This window comes from Takifugu rubripes, chromosome 19 (assembly GCF_901000725.2).
Source record: "Takifugu rubripes chromosome 19, fTakRub1.2, whole genome shotgun sequence".
NCBI classification, from domain to species: domain Eukaryota; kingdom Metazoa; phylum Chordata; class Actinopteri; order Tetraodontiformes; family Tetraodontidae; genus Takifugu; species Takifugu rubripes.
This window is the reverse complement of record NC_042303.1, coordinates 3,245,112-3,263,627: the sequence shown is the minus strand read 5'-3', so window position 1 is coordinate 3,263,627 and position 18,516 is coordinate 3,245,112. Positions and strand designations below refer to the sequence as shown.

The 18,516-nt window shown below is 43.4% G+C and overlaps 2 protein-coding genes across 2 annotated transcripts; both read left to right on the top strand.

Annotated features, from left to right (window-relative positions):
- Positions 1 to 108: 108 nt before the first annotated feature.
- Positions 109 to 10,205, top strand: draxina (dorsal inhibitory axon guidance protein a). Its single transcript, XM_003973045.3, has 7 exons — positions 109 to 396; positions 3,060 to 3,546; positions 4,494 to 4,666; positions 5,764 to 5,884; positions 7,608 to 7,709; positions 8,814 to 8,903; positions 9,534 to 10,205. Exons 2-7 carry the CDS (start codon positions 3,063 to 3,065, stop codon positions 9,644 to 9,646), a joined length of 1,083 nt encoding a protein of 360 aa, XP_003973094.3. The 5' UTR covers positions 109 to 396; positions 3,060 to 3,062; the 3' UTR covers positions 9,647 to 10,205.
- Positions 10,206 to 12,502: 2,297 nt separating this feature from the next.
- agtrap (angiotensin II receptor-associated protein) lies at positions 12,503 to 16,221 on the top strand. The gene is made up of 5 exons (XM_003973038.3): positions 12,503 to 12,643; positions 12,807 to 12,841; positions 12,981 to 13,086; positions 13,737 to 13,938; positions 15,782 to 16,221. The coding sequence occupies exons 1-5, from the start codon at positions 12,509 to 12,511 to the stop codon at positions 15,904 to 15,906; spliced, it is 603 nt and encodes a 200-aa protein (XP_003973087.2). The 5' UTR covers positions 12,503 to 12,508; the 3' UTR covers positions 15,907 to 16,221.
- The last annotated feature ends 2,295 nt before the right edge of the window (positions 16,222 to 18,516 follow it).

Below are 18,516 nucleotides of genomic sequence, written 5' to 3'. Positions count from 1 at the left end.
TGGGGGGGGGGGGGGGGGGTGTCCCTAATCTCACCGGGGTTTTGGATCCCGAACTGCCGTCTTCCTTTGAGCTGAGGAATCCCTTTAAACACGGTTCAGGTGTGACAAAATTCCAGGTTTGCTTGCCTGGAAATCCCAGGCGGGCAGTTCGGTCCAACAACGGTTCAAGTCTCACCAAGTGCTCGCGCTCCGACAGTGGCGCGCACTCGAGAACGCGCATGGAGCTCTCGGTACCTCTTCGTCTCTCAAGGAGCAGGAGGCAGTCGAGAGGCTCGGCACCACCTGGACAGGAGAGGAGAGGAGCTGCTGCCACCGCCACCGCCGGTCCTTCTGCTGCAGCTTTACCGGAGCTGCGCATCAACCACCAATAAAGCATCAGTAAAGGAAGAACAGCTGGTAAGAGGCTCCATTTCTGCGCTTGCTGCAGATTTCCGCGTTTTTCTTGGAGTGCGCTGTGCGCCTGAGTTCTCTCTGTGAGACTTTAGGAGATACGATGCATTGATCCTCTTTCTGGGACTACAGTCAGCCCTCTCAGCCTTTAATGCTGCTTATCACAGCTTTATCTCGTCATCACAAATGTGCAAACTGGCGCAAACCTTCACTCTCTCCCTCAATAAGCAAAGAGTTGGACGCAGACGGCACATTGGGTCTGGTCGGAACCCGCCTGAAATTGCTGACGGTGCGCAAACCTGACGCGATCTTTTCAGTTCCAACTTCTTTTCTTTTCTTTTCAAGCACCAACCGTGTCCTGTCCTGCAGGGGGACAGCAGCGTTGACATCTGCGAGTCTTTTTTGAGTGTCGGACAGCTTTGAATGGATGAATGAATGTTGGACACGACTTGGGAAACTAAGAAAGAAAAGAAGAAGATGGGGGGGCGCATCAGAAATACATATTTACAAATGCCTTCATATATGTGTGCGCCTGCACACACTTGTGCATGGCCCCATATCTGTAGGCCTTACAGATATGGGATTTAATAACAACAGCATACAGTATATTACATTAACAGTTTCAGCTATACTGAAACCAAATGCAGGACCCCCACCCAAATGGCGCCAGCACCAGATGATCAGGGACAGCAAACCCCGCCGGAAGCCACACCCCCCCAATCCAAGGTCCTCCATTCACCAGTAAAACCAGCCACAGACCTGAGAGTGACCCCTGACACCCAAGGCTCACGTGCTGGAGCCTGTCCCGGCTGCATATGGGTGATGGCAGGTTCCCCTTGGATGGGTCCCTCAGTTCACGGCAGGGCCCTATATGAGCATTTGTGGGTTCGGTACCTTGCTCAAGGGTACCTGGGAAGTGCTCTGAAGCTGTTCTTGCACCTCCTCCTACTACCAGAACACCTTCCAGGTATTGTCTGCGCCGGGTCTTGAACCGAGAACCCTCCACTCCTCAGCCCCGCCCCCAACAGACGGAGACCAGCACCCACCCACATTATTATGCATCAAACTATTATTTTAAGTTAACTCAAAGTCGTCGTTGTAGGACCAGAAGACACCGGCACCATTTATTTCAGAATCCCCACGACTAACTCAAAGTTAGTCAGGCATCATCCGTCTGATGTCAGCTATGTTTAAAACACATAATCTACGGGAAAAGAAACAAAAGAAAACGCTATTGGAAAAGTAGTGAAAGGCAAGATTGTTGGATTCTTTCAAACATAACTCAAAACAATACAAAGCAACTTTTTCTATGTTGGATCACACTCGTGCTAGCCATCCTTGCTGATTCTACTGATTCTCCCTGTTGTTGCTTTTCCCAACTGTTTTGGCGGAAAGATGATGTCCAATAATCAGGTTATGGAGAAAACTGGACACTTAAAGAATCAACGTCCTCCATAAATTAACCTGGCAACTGCTGCTTGGACCCAAACGTCCCCTACAGCAATTACATGGTTATTGCCTTTGTTCTGTGGTATTTTCCCATCGGGTTTCTTCTTTAAACCACAGAAACAAAAGAGGAATCTTTGCTGGCTCATTATGTTCCCACTGGTTGGTATCAGGCTTGGAACCACAGGAGCAGATGGTTCCTGGTCTGCTGTCGCTGCAGGCGGGGCTGAGAGACGCCACGTCCTGCCCTCTGTTGCATTTTGGGTTTTGTGCTTAAAGCAGTAAATGATCAGTTCATGGCATTTTATTGACATTTTGACATCTCTACACACACATACAATAGTGGGCGGTGGCAGCGCACTCTGTTGGGGGCGGGGCTGAGGAGTGGAGGGTTCCTGGTTCGAGTCCCAGGGCAGACAACACATGGAAGGTGTTCTGGTTGTGGGGGAGGTGCCAGAACAGCTCCAGAGTACTTCCCAGGTACCCTTGAGCAAGGTACCCATAGGGTCCTGAGATGAACTGGGGACCCATCCAGGGGGGACCGGCCTTCACCTGTTTTGGACCCTCCCCATGACCCCGAGAGGGATGAGGCGGTTAAGGAGAGGAGACTAAATGAGAGAATAAACACTACAGCTCTTTTGAAGTGATATTAAGTCATGATAAATTATTATTTATCAAATTTAAGCGATACATTACAAAAGTAGAAAGTAAAAGTAGTGTACAGAAGTACAAAAAAATAGGGAAACTGTTTTCAAACTGTGAAAGTCGGATGAGTGTACAGTGATATAATACTATCAGGCTACATTTTGAATAAGGTATTGACTTTTTAATGTGTTTCTTTCTTAGGAGAAGTGATTTGTGGACGTTAAAATCAGTCTTTATGTATTTTCCTTCAGTTGTATTTATTCCTCGGCACATTTGCCCTCCACACAGTGTTTTGCTTCCGTGTGTCTCGCATTACATGCGTTTGAGGATCAGGTGTGAAAGGCGTTAATATGTGTGTGGATGGCAGGTTGCCTGCATGTTAGCCTTGCAATGAGCTAATTTTTAAACATCACCAAGCCTGTCTGATAACATCTTTAATAAGATGTGCAACCTAATGTAAATATATTTTTTCAATTTCAGTCATCAAATTCATTTTGAATTTTGAATAAAATGTTTAAGTGAATTTAGCCGTTCATGTAATTTAACTGACAGAATTTTTTTTTTCTTGTGCTCTCTAGAAAATGGCACACCACAGTCTTCTTCTGGCATTCTTGCCTGCATTGCTGCTTGTATCCCACACCACCGAATATGGATCCCCACAGTGCAGACAGACCTCACTAGCTGACACCCTGCAGCTTCCCCTGCAGGAAGTACAAAGTCACAGGTACAGCAGAGGCCGCAGAGGACTGAGCAGTTCTAAGTCTAGAGCTGGGCTTCGCTCCCACAGGACCCTGCCATCCCTGGCAAACCCTGAGGAAGACAGAACAGGGCCAGAGAGTTTAAGTCCTGTCAGTTTGGAGACAGGCCCAGGCAGAGATCCATTAGGTATTGGGAGTCCATCCCAGGCCCAGGGAAATTACCTTATGGGTAGTCCATCCCAGGCCCAGGGAAATTACCTTATGGGTACACGTAAAGGAAGAAGACATGGGCACCGCAACTGGCAGGGACACCAGTTTGAACGTAAAAAACAAGGGCGTCAGAATGACAAGAGAAGACTTGGAAAAGGTGAGTCAAGTGGGTCACACATATATGTCCACACACACACATATAAATGGGGATGTATATAAGAAATGGAGTTTTAACTTTTTGTGCTGTCCACCAATACCGTCCCCCTGACTGTTGTTAAAACACAAATGATGACCAATCACGCTCACCCTGACAGCAGACATCAAGATAGCAAAACCCCTAAAATGTCATCATGGGACCTACAAGAGCCTCTTGCTACTGTTGGCGTGAAAGTGTATATACATTCATGTGTGCGAGAAGGAAAACTTTGCCCTATAAGAGAAACACAAAGGCCAGACTCACATTTCCCAGAGAAAATGTCAACAAATAAGGTTTTTGGGATAGATCAATTTAAAGTTTGGTGTAAACTAAATATAACATTTCCAGGAAAGGAGCTGATACCACCTGGGGAGTGGTGGAAGTGTCATGGTTGGGCATGATTAGCTGCAGCAGGATCTGCCCTGCTCCCCATCAGAAAACCCACCCATGAATTCTATCGTCAATCAGAGGATGCTTGAGGTGCATGTGAGGCCAAAAAACCCCAAACAAGACAACATGATAGTGACCCAAAAACATCCCAGTAGAACTACCAATTCTTGAAATGGAGAGTCGTTTACTGCCAAAGTCAAAGTCCATTGAGCTGCTGTGGGGTGACTTGAACTAAACTATATATTCAAGAAACCCCAAATGAATTCTGTGTAGATGAATGGGTTTAACTTTCCTCAGAGCAATGCACAGCCTGGCAGATAGAATCGCACTAAACTTATTTCAGCAAAAGGGCGATAACACTAGGTTCCCCACAAATCACGTGAAATCACTATCTTCTACAAGGGATCCATAAAAGCAAGGAATATTTTGTCTCATACTGGGACAGGCAGCAACAGCAAATCCAACACTCGAGTATGATGAAATTTGTGGTTCTTCCAATTGTCTTGCTTTCTTTCCAGAGCCCGAGCTGCGCTTTGAGGACCTTCCCCCATCTTCTGCCTCCTCTCGCCTAATAATGACCCCATCCGGTGAAGCCCCCTCCCCCAGCATCTTTGGCTCCAGCTCTGCCCTGGTTACCATAGTGATGAACAAGCATCCCCCAACGCTGCCAACGGCATCCACCAAACCCCAGGTAACCCAAGCGAAACCCAAGTGCTTATTAAAGGCTGGCCCTTTATTTCTCAGCATGAGTTCAATGTGTGAAATGAAAAAAAGCAAAAATGTGCAAGCGCAACCTCACTGGTCACTGAGATGTGCCGTTACCCTCCAACAGGCCAAACCTGCTCACAGGGTGTTTGATACAGCGACTTTGATTGGGTATAATAAAACATGCCCAACAGCCTTCTCCCTTTATGAACAGCTACTGCAGGCCAAAATCCACCAAACATGCCGAGTGTATTTGTGTCAAATCTTCTCAAGTGGCAACCCTCACCATCTGTTACCCAGCGTGATGGTTCAAGTATCTCTAAATGGTATTCACCTAAAAGGGAGCAAATGTTTTCTTTAGGCGCCTTCGAAGAGTCTTTTTCCTTTTTCTTTTAGGTTAAAAAATGACAGCTGAACAACGTTTGCGTGACAATCTGGTTGCTGGTTCCCCATCACGGTACCATATGGTACCAAAAATCATTGAACTTCTGGCAGTGTCTGTGCTCCATCCGCGGTATCTTTTTGAATTCCCTGTTTAAGGATGAGTGAAAATATGTTAAAAAAAAAAGTTTTTCAGAAAAAAGGGGGGAGGAAAGGAGGGGAGGAGAGAAAAGGAGGGGAGGAGAGAAGAGGAGGGGAGGGGAGCAAGGTGACCTTCAAGCCTGACTACACCTACACCAGTTCTGTCAGAAGGAGTGGGCCAACTTTCCAGCAAACCATTTTCCGAAGCAAGAAAAAAAAGATTGTCTTAACCCTAACCCCTGAACCTAACCCCTAACCCTAAACCCTTACTGACTCAACCTAACCCTAACTGACTCAACCTAACCATATCCCTAACCCTTAACCCTAACCCTGAACCCTAACCTAAACCTAACCCTGAACCCTATCCCTAACCCTAACCCTGAACCCTATCCCTAACCCTAACCCTGAACACTAATCCTAACCCTAACCCTGAACCCTATCCCTAACCCTAACCCTGAACACTAATCCTAACCCTAACCCTAACCGTAACCAACCCAAATGAGAAAAGATGATACAGTATCAGACAGTGAGGAAGGGTCTGACTTCTTTGTTTTTTTTTAGAGGGCATCAAGAAGACTTGGTGAAGGAGAGGTGATGCCAACATTAGATATGACACTCTTTGATTGGACAGACTATGAGGACATGAAACCTGTGGACACATGGCCAGCTTCCAGGAAGAGAGGTTAATGACAGCTGTAAAGATATTTGACATAAAAACAGATTCAGTAACATTTTAAACTTGAGTTTTAACATTTTTTTAAATATACTGATGTCAGTAGGGTTACAACAGGGGTGTCCAAACTTTTTTCACTGAGGGCCACATACATAAAATATAGAAGGGGCTCGGCCACTTATTAGAAATTAGCCATATATAGCCTTAACGTTAGTGTATTAAAGTTAGAAAAATCAATTAAAAGTGGTCAAATATGTCTTATTGTTGAATATGATTAAAGACAAAACTGCCTTCATCACAGCTTTCCATAAATGGATCTTTATTGAGTTATTCAGAAAAAGCTTTGCTAGCTCATTCCCAGAACAGCAGCCTCAGATTTCTTCTTAGACAGAAGATTTACAGTACAGAGAAAAACATTAAAGGGGTAAATGGAACTAGTGAATTTCAAGCATGTTATTTAAATTATTAGGCTTAGGAGCACACCTAACAATGTTAATTTGAAATGGTTATCAACATTAACAGACTGAACTGGACTTATAACAGGAATGCATATAATTTTAGTGAATTATTCTGGTGAGTATCAGCTGTGCTGGTATGTAAATCAGGCCTTCAAGCTGCGGTACTGATCTGACGCCACTCGTGCCAAAAATCCGGACAAATGTCACTTGATCAAGGAGCAAATGTGGATCAGATGAGATGAGCTGCTTTTGTGTTTTCAGTGCGTGCGCTTTACAAAGGGTTGTGTACTTTGTGTGTTAAGAGGAAAAACACATACAGTGGGACCTCTACTTACGAATGTCTCTACATGCGAAATTTTCAGGTTACAAAACGTCTCAACGGGAAAATATTTCCTCTTGTTACGAAAGAAATTTCAGGATACGAAAGGCAAAAATACGCTACCGGGGCTACTCGCAGCTCGCGGAGTTTAGCGAATGCAAACATGCTTGTAGCTGCTCTGTCATTGGCTGCTCTGTCATCTTCCTGTAATCCCATTGGCTAGGAGGGACGTCAATATGTACAAGTTTGTGTGTTCCCAGCGTCTTCTTCATCGTCTTTGGGATTTATTGAGGGTGTTCGTATGTTTGTCCATTAGATGGCGGTGTTACCACAAGTGTTAACGTCCATTGCTAGTAATGACGGCTAATGTAAGATTAGCCTGTTATAAAGTTCATTTTGTTCCTGGAGAAGCCTTGCACTGAATTCCTACATTTATTGTGTGGTAATCTAATTGTAACATGTATTTGTTACATGTTTTGATGCATTTTTAAAAAAATTATGTCTGAATTTTTGGGGGCTTGGAACGGATTAGGGCATTTACATGTAAAACGCGTCTCTACTTACGTATTTAAATTTGTAAGTAGAGGTCCCACTGTATAAGAAAGTGGTGCGCAAAAGCAGGGTTTGTCCTGTTTTGGTGGAGCAACTGCCTGGATGCCAACAGTAGCGCCCCTGGTGTTAAAACTAAGAAGTGCATTACACTCAAGCAAAAGTTGAAGTGCAGCCATATTCTATTCTATTTATAAAATGTCTTGCGGGCCAATTAAAAATGGACCGAGGGCTGCAGTTGGCCCGCGGGCCATACTTTGGACACCCCTGGGTTACAATAAAGACCAGAAAAAGATTTAACCTTGAGGTAAACAGTACCCAGTGTATTTTACATCCATAAATGTCTAGATAATGATTTAGATAATGATATGTTATTAATACAGTGTGATGATCTGCTTGGTCCCAGCCACAAACAATGGGAGGAGTAAAAACGGGAGGAGCAATGGAAATGGGACTGTGGCCACTGAGGCCAGCGAGCCCTGCGACCATCATTCGGACTGTCTCCCAGGTTTTCCCACCCATCTCATTTTAGTCGTGTGTCCACGATTCTGCTCAGTGTTTTGGTTAATAAATCTGAATTCTTCTTAGCTGCTAATAACTGTTTATGCCATGTATTTTGAAAATAAAAAATTTAACTATACGAACAGACAACTAACACTTGCTAAGTTGATTAAGAATTTTACAAATCAATAATTAATTGTACCGTATTTTCACGACCATAAGGGCACTGTAATAAAAGGCGCAGTCTCAGTTACGGGTGCTATATCTGTATTTAACACATACATAAGGCAGACCGTATTTTTAGGCGCATGGTTAAACATACAGTAAAAAATGACAACGGAAGTAAAACAGTGAGTTGCGACACATTTATTGAACAAAATATTCATTCAGTAGGTGCGGAAGATGACCACCCTCTCCTGGTAATCCGCGGGCAGCCACTGTGCAACAGTTGTCCTTGCGCGTATGGAGAGATGCCGCCTCCTCATAAAACAAAAACACCAAGACGGACCTCCTTGGAAGTGCTCAATGTCCATTTCTTCAGCAATCGCTTTGGCCTTTTGTCGAATGGTGACAGTAGAGACGCCCCTTCCAGTTGTTCGCTGTTCCACATCCAACTGTTCTACAACCAACTGTTCCACTCGGTCTTCCACCTCGGGCCACCTTGCTTTGTTCCCACGGAAACTCAGCTTCGTCTTCCTCATTTGGCGCAGATCACTTTCTTGTTTTCTCCACTTTTTGATCATGGACTCATTTACATTAAAATGTCTTGCAGCTGCTCAGATGCCATTTTCAGCTGCATATTCGATGGCCTGCAGTTTAAAGTAAGCCTCATACGCGTGTCGCTTAACCGGTGCAATTTTAGGGGTCCTTAGGTGTGCCGCTAATCGATGGGCGGAGCGTTTACCATAGTGCACCCACCAAAGGCACACACCAGATTTTGGAACTCAGTCCACACACAAGGCGCACCATATCATAAGGTGCACCGTCGATTTTTGAGAAAATCTCAGTGTTTTAGGTGCGCCTTATAGTCGGGAAAATACTGTAATTGAGTTTTGATACGAACTAACTACAAGGTATTTGATTTGGGGCTGGTTTCTTTGGTCCCTTCAAGGTTCTTGCTGTGACCTGAGACAACATGAGTGTAAATCTCACAATCGCGGCCTCAACAACAAATGCTACGATGACTGCATGTGCGAAGAAGGTGAGTAAGAAGAACATATTTCTGCTGGGGCAGGGGGGGGTTTCATGGCCCTTCTGGCAGAAATACATGACAGAAAATGGTTTTAGTTTTTTAAACACAGATTGGGACTTGGTGCTGGAAGAGCAGATAATGAAAGTTAAGGTCAATTCACTTGACTTGTGTGTTTTGGTGGGGTACAACTCAGAGTTGTCCTGAAATCACCCTGTGTCATGTTGGACATGTTTTTTAGGATGTCCTGTAGGAATGTAGAGTTTTGGCCTATAACTTCTTTTGCAGCTCTTCCAAGATTGGAACTTCAACACAATCCTGTCTTGGACCTCTGGAGCCAGTTCTTTTGACCCATTAGCTTGGTCTTTACTCTGGTGTGCATTATCATTAGCCATACCCTATAGAGCCAGACGTGTGTCTTTCAAAATCATGTCCAGTCAGTTCCACTTACTAGAGTTGGACGCCAGTGAAGGAGTAGAAATATGTCAGAGATGATCGAGAGGAATATTTTGGTTTAATTTCTTTTTAATTCCAACAAAGCTGTAAAATTCTGTTTTCACTTTCTTGCATTGTTTCTTGCAAAAGTTGTTTTTAGGATGCAACATAAGGAAATGTGAGACCAGTTTATTGATGATTTGTCAGGGTTTCGTTGCTATGCTAAATTCCACCGGAAGCGGCGTGTGACCAGGAGGAGGGGTCGTTGTGTGGCGCCCGGCTCAGTCAGCAGCGACCAAGGAGGGTTCATCATGATCTGAAGAATACGAGGCGCTACAGGCAGCACATAGACGTGATTTCTAACTACGACCTGAAATGATGTTTATTTTATTTGGTTTTAAATGATCCAATAAGGGACATTGTTACAATCAAAGCGAACCTATCAAAATGGAAAGTTGCCTTTTGGATGAATTATGACAAAACCCCAAAACAAACACCAAATTTATTCCAGTTAAATCCATACTCTTTTTTTTTAAAGTCCAGATGAGTTAGATTTGAGGTCAGTTGTGTTTCTTGTCAGTTTATTCAATAAAGCAAAGGCAATTTGCTGTGAAACATAATATTTTGAGTGGTCATATTAACACTATGGTTGGTGTTTGGATATGGCAGTTTTGGTTTGGGGGGTTTGGGTTTGTTTTTTCGCTTTCCTGTCACAATTTATGTTGATCAAATGTAAGTTTAATTTTAATGAATTTATTTTTTACAAAATCCACTTAAATGCATACTGATATGCACGAGCGGAGAACGAGTGAAGTTTGTGTGAACTCTCTCCTAAAGTCGCCATTTTCAGTGTAATTAAACTGTTGCTGATGAGTTTGGTTCATGTGTCTGGTGGTTTTTTTTCTTGTTGGTGATCAAACAGTTGAATTTAAAAGCCACATCAAGCTTTTCAAAGAATAAAATCCATCCTTTCAGGGAAAATTTCATTAAAATAAGGCAAATAACTCCCATTGATGTGCAACTAAAATAGAATGTGTTTATCTGTCAATATTCAATGTTTTATTTAATCCAAACCAGAAGCATTAGATTAAAAAATGGACACTGACTTTCTTCTCTTTTGAAGACGTTCTTTCAAAAGAGAAGAAAAACAGTCCAGTTGACACAGAAAACTACCTTGGATAACTATGACCTGGATGATTGAGAATCTACACAGGCATTAAATTAAAAAACATACCTCAATAAGATGTACAACACATCGGAAAGATTTAAATTCACTCTTTTTTTGGTGGCACAATAATGGCAGAGATGAGGAATAACTAACTAAGGATGTCAAACTGCAGAAGAGTGCAGCATCAACTCCATGTGAAAAGGAGCCAAAAGGCGAAAAGTCAATTTTAAAAAGATGATATTCAGGTAGATGACATGAACCAGTAGATAAACAGTCAGTATTGCCGACTGAGGTGGATGGACTGCCAGCAGTATCAGAGTCGGATGGCAGCAGCTAAGAAAAGATCCTCACACCTGCTAAAAATCGGCATTCGGTGACGTTCCTATTGCAACAGCTGCAGCCTGGGCCATTGTGGAGGGACTCCGTTGATACCCTGGTCTTGGTGGTGGCGCGCAAACTACACCCTGTGGCAGGAGCCTGTGATGCTGCGCGTCCATGCTCCCTGATTGGTCAGTGGAATCGGTGACATGCTGTGCATGAATGTCACTTCCTGTGGTGTACAGAACAGTAGATTTCCCCAGTAGCTTGAGGACAGGCGGCACAATGTGTCGTCTTTGACATGAAAACACGCAAGAAACAGGTAAGCAGAACAAGTGCAGCAACGTTTGGTGCTGTGTTTGTACAAATTTCAATAGCAATAAAAGAAAATCAGTGGGACATGCCTAAACCACCAAAATCCCCATTTTCTGCTCAGTTACTGGTCAGTTTCTTTCACAACTTCCATTGAAATAAACGTGAACTACACAGTTAAGGTGAGACCATGGCATTGGAAAAGTCTGGACTTTTGTCTCAGACATTCCAAAATCTGATGGCCAGCTTTTCTTCTGGATTTATGGACAACAGTTCCTTTATTCACAGCAAGGCATCCAGGTCCCAAAACATCAAATTAGCCAGAGGTCGCCGTGCTGCCGCCACTGCCAAGGTTTACTGTCACTATGATGTTCTTTATATTAAATTGTGTGTGTGTTTAATTTTTAAAAACAGATGTGAGAGGATGCACACCTTCCAAAACGGTCAACTGTAGTTAACCAAACACGGGTAGATGGTTTCAAGATTCGTCCCACTGGCGATGAGTGCTTTACCTCTGGCATAACGGCCACCCCCGAGCAACTGTGATAACTCTATGACTGCTGTGGGAGGCAACACAGCAAGGTAATCAACAATGGTGAGTGCACGTGGTGCCACAGGAAGTAGGCAGCTCATACGACACTTGATGCAGTAAATGAGAATGACAGAATCTAGATAATAAGATGTTTGGTGATTATCATGGGCTCCAAATGCACCAAATGCCAACAGGTGACACAAATCAGCACTGGCCCCGTCTCTTCCCACTTTCCCCTCAATCTAGGAGCTTTAATTCCATTTCAAATGTGAAACTTTAAAAAAACAAAATCCATTTTCTTCAATTTTGCAATGACATTCCAGTTTCCACTAATGTGCTTGGATACAGCACTCCACAATACAGTCAGCTCCTTTATAGTTGGCCTTTTATGTCTCACCCTCCTGATCCATGGTGTCGATGATCACCTTCTGGACACCTGTCAAGTCAGCATTCTTCTCCATGATGGTGAAGTCTGCAGACTCAGAATGGGAGAGCAGTTAATGGCTCAGGGAAACTCAGGACGGTGTCTTGAATGCATTTGTTGATTAGTGTGAAACCACAAGTTTGTGAATTTGAGCCTTGAAGCACAGAATTTTATGTTTTCATTAGCTGTCAATCATCATATTTCAAAGCTTTGAACACAGCACATTTGCATTCCACTGAAGTGACATTTTCTATTTTTGCACACAACAAATTTTGTGGAATTGTAAAAGTAGGAGTTGACCCTATCTATAAAGCGAAATATTAGCAGTGCCCCTCCCTCCTCTGTGTGAGAGGAGAGGATCAGAGTATGGGCAGGGTGAAGAGGAAGGGGGTCACATGGTAAGCAGTCAGGCTCCTGTCACATGGTTCATGTTTGCAGGCGGAGTTTTCGACAGAAGTCTGTGTAAGAAGTGCGAACCTTCTGTATTCCTTCACGTGGCCTCCTCAAATTCAGGGGTCGTTTGGATTACAAGCATCATGGAAATCCCAGCCATAAATCTAAAGGTGAGCCTGCCGTTAGCTGGACTGAAGGTCGCAGTTCTTTGGTAGCTGTGTTGCTTAGTTTGCACTTCAAAACACAGGGCTTTGCAGCAACGTGACTCCTAATTCTGGCATTTAGGTGTAAAAAGGGACTTTGTTTGACCACAGATCTTCTTTCTATCACCAGGCCATAGTAATTGTGCACTGGCTGCTCACAATGTGGTAAGTGTGATCACACATCTTCTTTCCACAAAGCAGAGGAATTTCTCTCCTCTCCTGGAATCAATTTTCACACACATCCACAACTTTGGAGTCTCACCATCTTCTTCTGGCCTCTTTATCTGTGTGGGCTTATGTCCAGGGGGTGTATAGGCCTGCCCAATTCCTATGCCTGGGGAGACTTTGGTGCCCTTGCCCTCGGGGTCTGGGCCATCGCCCAGAGGGACTCCCTTGATGCTGTGATCATGGTGAGTCACGGAATCAATTTTCTTCACGTAACGACAAACAACATCATGTGACACGTGACTAGAGTGATGCGTATCCTTGCTAACCAGTTTTCTATTGAACCTTTGACATGCTGTGAAGGTTACAGTACAGTTGATTTTTATTGTTATTTTATGGTTTAACATTTGGCTTTTGTCTTCAGATAAACTGAAGTTAAACTGTGGGTTGAGGACAAGCAATTATTGTTTTAAACAATAGAATGTAGGTACTTATTGTTGTATATTAAATTGTTGCACTCAAGCCAAAAAAGTGCATTTTTAAAGGGAAAAAAACAGTAGCATTATTATGGAATCATCCTTCTGTCGTTGAGCAAAATAACATCAAGAGATAATTTGGGAGACAACTGCTTTTAAAATCAGAACACATCAACCCAGTTTAGTGTCACTTTTTCTCAAGAGAAAATTTAATTGGCCAAAGAAGAACTGAATGTTAAGATGATTAGGGCTACAACAATTTAAAGAAGCCAGTTAGTCATTGTGGTGACCAGACTTTTATACAATTTAGTATCACAGTAGAGGAATGCTTTGGTTTCCTCTCATGCAACAGATGTGGAAGATATGAATTGTTTGAACAAGTTTTTGACACCTTTTTTCTTCTTTTTCCCCCCATGTAGTTTCTTGTTGCTATGGTTGTAACAATACTGACCGACATCATCCATTTTGGGATCTATTACCCCTCGGCTGATTTAATAGGGAGGGATTTGTTTCGCTTTAGTGCAGGAATGGCCATTCTCAGCCTTCTTTTAAAACCAGTTTCCTGCTTTTTTGTCTACCAAATGTACCGCGAGCGTGGAGGCGACTACAATGTCACTTTAGGTAAGTGCTCCAATTTTATTTTAAAAAAGTTCCTTGTACACTTTAGATTTCAGAGTGCAAACGCTTTCTTCATCATGCACTCATATATGCTTCCTACTGTACAGCGTTAAAGTCACCAGACTGCAAAATTCTATATTAGAGCTTTCCTGTGAAACTGATTTGCTTCAGTCACAAGATTTTTCAGATGTAGCTGATTATCTCAGTGACGGTCGGCTGAAGAATCTTTGCCACTAGTTGCTGATGATGTTTCCAGCTATCGTCTTTAATGTGCTTAAAGTTTCAATCCCCAGAGGAGTCACTTGATTCCTCTCACAAAGGTTAGACCGTGTTATTGACTGCAACATGTGTATTGCGAATGTTGGCTGATAAACCATAAACGTACAGAAATCAGTTGCTGCCATGACTCAAGAGCTGCTTGAAGATGAGGTCTTTAATTAGCTGTCGGTATATCGAGCCTGGCCAACCCACCCCTCCGGAGCAGCAGGCGGCTCCTTGCCATGTTTCATACAGCTCAAACGTTCGTCTCAAATTTTCTGTTTGTGTGTTCTTTACAGTACGTGCCGCTGATGTGCACTGATGCAAATGTCATGGAGGGAAATATTGTTGAGTAGTGCAGGTTTAAAAGTTGGGAAAAAATGCACAGCAAAATGAAAAGGCGAAGATGAACACAAGACGTTTTAAAGTGTGTTTACATTCACCAACAAACTAAAGCTGTCGAAGATGCAGATTCACACAATCACACAACCAATCAACCAATCAATCAATCAATCGACCAACCAATCAATCAATCATTATTTAGATATTATATCTGTTACAATCAAAATGGTCTCTAGGAGGGTAATGCTGTGTTATGGTAAATATGGTATTATGAAAGACAGGTGGATGGATGGATGGATGGATGGATGGATGGATGGATGGATGGATGGATGGATGGATGGATCCAGCAACAACAATAATCCTCTGATCCTTCCATGTGTAGGGTTAGGGTAACCATGGTAACATCTTTGCTGCTCCCATGTTGATCTTTTGCTTGGCTATAGAACTGTTGAGTCTGCACATTCACGCCGTTGATCTGAAGAGGGTTTTTGTTGTCTGTTGAGTAGTAAAGTATCAGGGTCGCTCCTAAAGGCTCCTGAAACAGTTCAGTCCAACATCCGTTCACTCATTTTCACATCCATCATTGGTCAGCATTTTTTATGCCAACTGTTTGGTTTGTCTGATGCTGTCTCCTGGTTTCCCGCTGTGATTTTTTGGTTTTGTGTCTCCTCTCCCTCTTCTGTTGCTGACCTGTGACCTCTGAGATTTGGAAACCTCTGTGGACACTCACTGCAGCACAGATAGTGCTGATAGTGCATTTTTTCGCTGCCGTTATTGATTGCTGGCCCTTTCCTTTTCGCCATTTCCTTCCCCCATCTTCTTCTTCCATACTCCTCTCACAAGAAATAAGATTACAAATCAGCCTGGAGGAAACTAAATTGTCTTTGTTTTGGTATGTCTGTTCTTCTGAATTTCTCATCTTTTCAATGTTTGCACTGCAGCATTTCTTAGTGTTCAGTTTATCTTTTATGAAATCATTAACAATAATGGGCTCTTCCAATCAATCCGTATTATTTTCGAAAATCACTTTCATGTATGTTTGTATTCGTATCTTCTATATTTAATGGTTATTCTCCATTTGTGTTCAAATTAAATTAATTTAGATTGTGACGTAAAGCTTTTAAAGGAATTTATTAATGTGTACTAAAAAGTTTGTGTGTGTGTGTGTGTGTGTGTGTGTGTGTCTGTCTGTCTGTCTGTCTGTCTGTTGGGGACAATTTGAACAAAATGTTGTTGTATTTTCCAGGTTTCCCTTCTCTGTCTCGGAACCGAGACACCTATCAGTCCATTGACCACCAGGATGAGTCGGGCAGCCTAGCTCAACCCTTTAATCAGGCTCAGGACCCGAAACCAGGAGCGCGCACGTACTGAGGAGCATCTCTGTGGTTGGGCAGAATTCTCTGCTCTTACTGTGCAGTTTCTTCTGTAATACAGCAAACATACTCCCCGTCTGCCTTATGTCACTTTTATTGTTATTGTTGCAGCATTTTCTAGTGTTAATAATACAAAAGAAATTATTGTGTTTTGAGCTGTTTTTACAATTGTGTTGTTACTCTATCGATATTGGATTACAGTAGCAATTGAAAAATATATTTTAAAACATGAAACATACAACCTGTTTAGATTAAAAGACTCAATATCTGATATAATGTGATACTTTTTGCAATAAAAAAAACTTTGCAGCCTCCAGCCTCTGCCGTGACACTGGTGTAACTGATGGAACTGGCATAATTCCTCTGCATTGTGTTTCAAAGAAGACATTCACACCGCTGTTCTCCTATGTCTTTATTGTGACAAACACACAACAGATACAGAAATGTAAATGCACATTCCTTCACATCGGAACCACCACAAAGAATAGAATTAAATCAACATGTCAATGAATTCACATCAAGTCCAGTTCTGTCGAATCCTGGAGACAGACGAGCAAAAGAAGTGGTCACGTGTCGCACACAATGAATGCAGGAGGACACAGTCAGGGTATACACACACACAAACACTCTGTGGGGTCCTCAGAGAAACTTGAGCTCTGCCTGAGGAACATGTCAGGTAATGGGACAAAAGTAAATAAATCAACCCCATTTTATGCAGTTGTGTATTTGTCTAACACTCGTTACATTCACCCCTTAGAAGGTTGAAGCCCTGGACTAATATTAAAAAAACAGGTCAGCAAAAGAAGCTTGCAAAAGAAGGAATGGAGCTTCAGAAACTCACCTGGTGTCTAGCAAAACTCGGAACATCTCAGACTCCATCTACAGGCATCTATGCCCAAATTACACTGAAAGTGAGTGTGTGTGCTTCTCGCCCTGGATGACCTGGAAACTTGTCCGATGGGTATTCTGCCACTCCTCTGAAGGCGGTTGGGATTGGTGACCCCCATAAATATCTCTTCCTCGCCCTCATAGGCGGTGCCTCCTCACTTCAGACTCAGGTCCTCTACCAGAGGCCTGGGAGTCTGAGGGTTCTGCACAGGATCTTAGCTGTTCCTAGGACTGCACTCTTCTGGACAGAGATCTCTGATGTGGTTCCTGGTATCTGTTGGAGCCATCTACTCAGGTTAGGTGTTACTACCCCTAGTGTCCCAATCAGCTAAGATCCTGCGCAGAACCCTCAGACTCCCAGGCCTCTGGTGGAGGACCCAAGTCTGAAGGAAGGAGGCACCACCCTCCAGAGGGGGGGCCAGAAAGAGATTTTTTTTTATGTGTGTGTGTGTGTGTGTGTGTGTGTGTGTGTGTGTCCGTATACACAGGGCCTGTATATATGAACTCAACACAAGGGCAGCTGACCTGACAGAGAGAATCATGAAGTCCTGGGGAACTCAACTACCTCCCTGCCAAGGCTCACAAACAAAGTACCAGACCAATCTCTACTGGAGGACTTGAACACGGGACTGGGAACCATCCCTACCACTACCATCACTGGGACCAACCAGCTGATGTGTGCAGCGGCAACGGTAATCTTATAGATGCTTGGTTTGGATTAAGAGCATGAACAGCCAGAAGGAGCAAACTGCCCCATGGAGGAGAAGGCTAGAGGCAAAAATTTTGGTGGCATGGAGAGAAGTCAGCCTTCTAACAGAGCTAAGTAGAGGCGTGAATCTAAGGAGCTGCCCAAGAAATATAACAAACTGTCCACAACTGAGGCCCATCCTGCTCCCCAGGGCTCAGACTGAGCAATACTGGAAGAGTATCTGGGAGAAAGAGGCAACACACAACACTAATGTCCAATGGCTGCAAGACCTACAAACTGAGCACAGCCAACTTCCAGAACAGGACCCAGTAGTCATCACCTTAGCAGACATCCAAATAAGAGTCTCCAAAATGAAGAGCTGAACAGCACCAGGGCCCGATAAGATCCACGCCTACTGGCTTAAGAAGCTGACTGCACTCCATGAACGCCTGGCAGCACAGATGAACCAGCTGCTAACTGGGAACCACCCAGAGTGGCTAACCCAGGGCCGGACAATCCTCATAATGAAGGACCCCCAGAAGGGCACAATACCATCTAACTTCCGGCCCATAACCTGCCTCAGCACCACATGGAAGCTCCTATTAGGCATCATAGCAGCTAAGATCAGCAGGCACATGTATCAATACATGCGTATATAGTTTGTTTAAAAGCTATCACAGTTATTCTGTGTTACACTAAATTGGTTTCAAGTTAACCAGATTCGATTATTACTTGTATATTTTCCCTTTTGAACGCTACAGTTGTGGATGAAGTAAGAGTCATCAACATAAATTAATGAGCTTTAATAAAAAACCTTCCCCACAGTGAAATCACCTTCAGGATATTTTATTTCTTAGGCACTAAACAAAGGAGTCAAGTGGGGGCGTAATGACCTCTGGAACTACGAACTCCATCTGCAGTCTGATGAATGCGAATGATGAACGAGCACAGGGAGAGAGAGCAGCACCAGATGCAGCCATTTGTTACTCTGCTGTGTGAAATCTATTTTTAATGAACCTGCACCTCTGACTC

Coding starts and splice junctions, on each gene's coding strand:
- agtrap (XM_003973038.3), top strand. CDS start 12,509: ATGTTTGCAGGCGGAGTTTTCGACAGAAGTCTGTGTAAGAAGTGCGAA. Junction 12,644..12,806: donor TCCCAGCCATAAATCTAAAG/GTGAGCCTGCCG, acceptor TTCTATCACCAG/GCCATAGTAATTGTGCACTG. Junction 13,087..13,736: donor CCCTTGATGCTGTGATCATG/GTGAGTCACGGA, acceptor CCCCCCATGTAG/TTTCTTGTTGCTATGGTTGT.
- draxina (XM_003973045.3), top strand. CDS start 3,063: ATGGCACACCACAGTCTTCTTCTGGCATTCTTGCCTGCATTGCTGCTT. Junction 3,547..4,493: donor CAAGAGAAGACTTGGAAAAG/GTGAGTCAAGTG, acceptor CTTTCTTTCCAG/AGCCCGAGCTGCGCTTTGAG. Junction 4,667..5,763: donor CGGCATCCACCAAACCCCAG/GTAACCCAAGCG, acceptor GTTTTTTTTTAG/AGGGCATCAAGAAGACTTGG.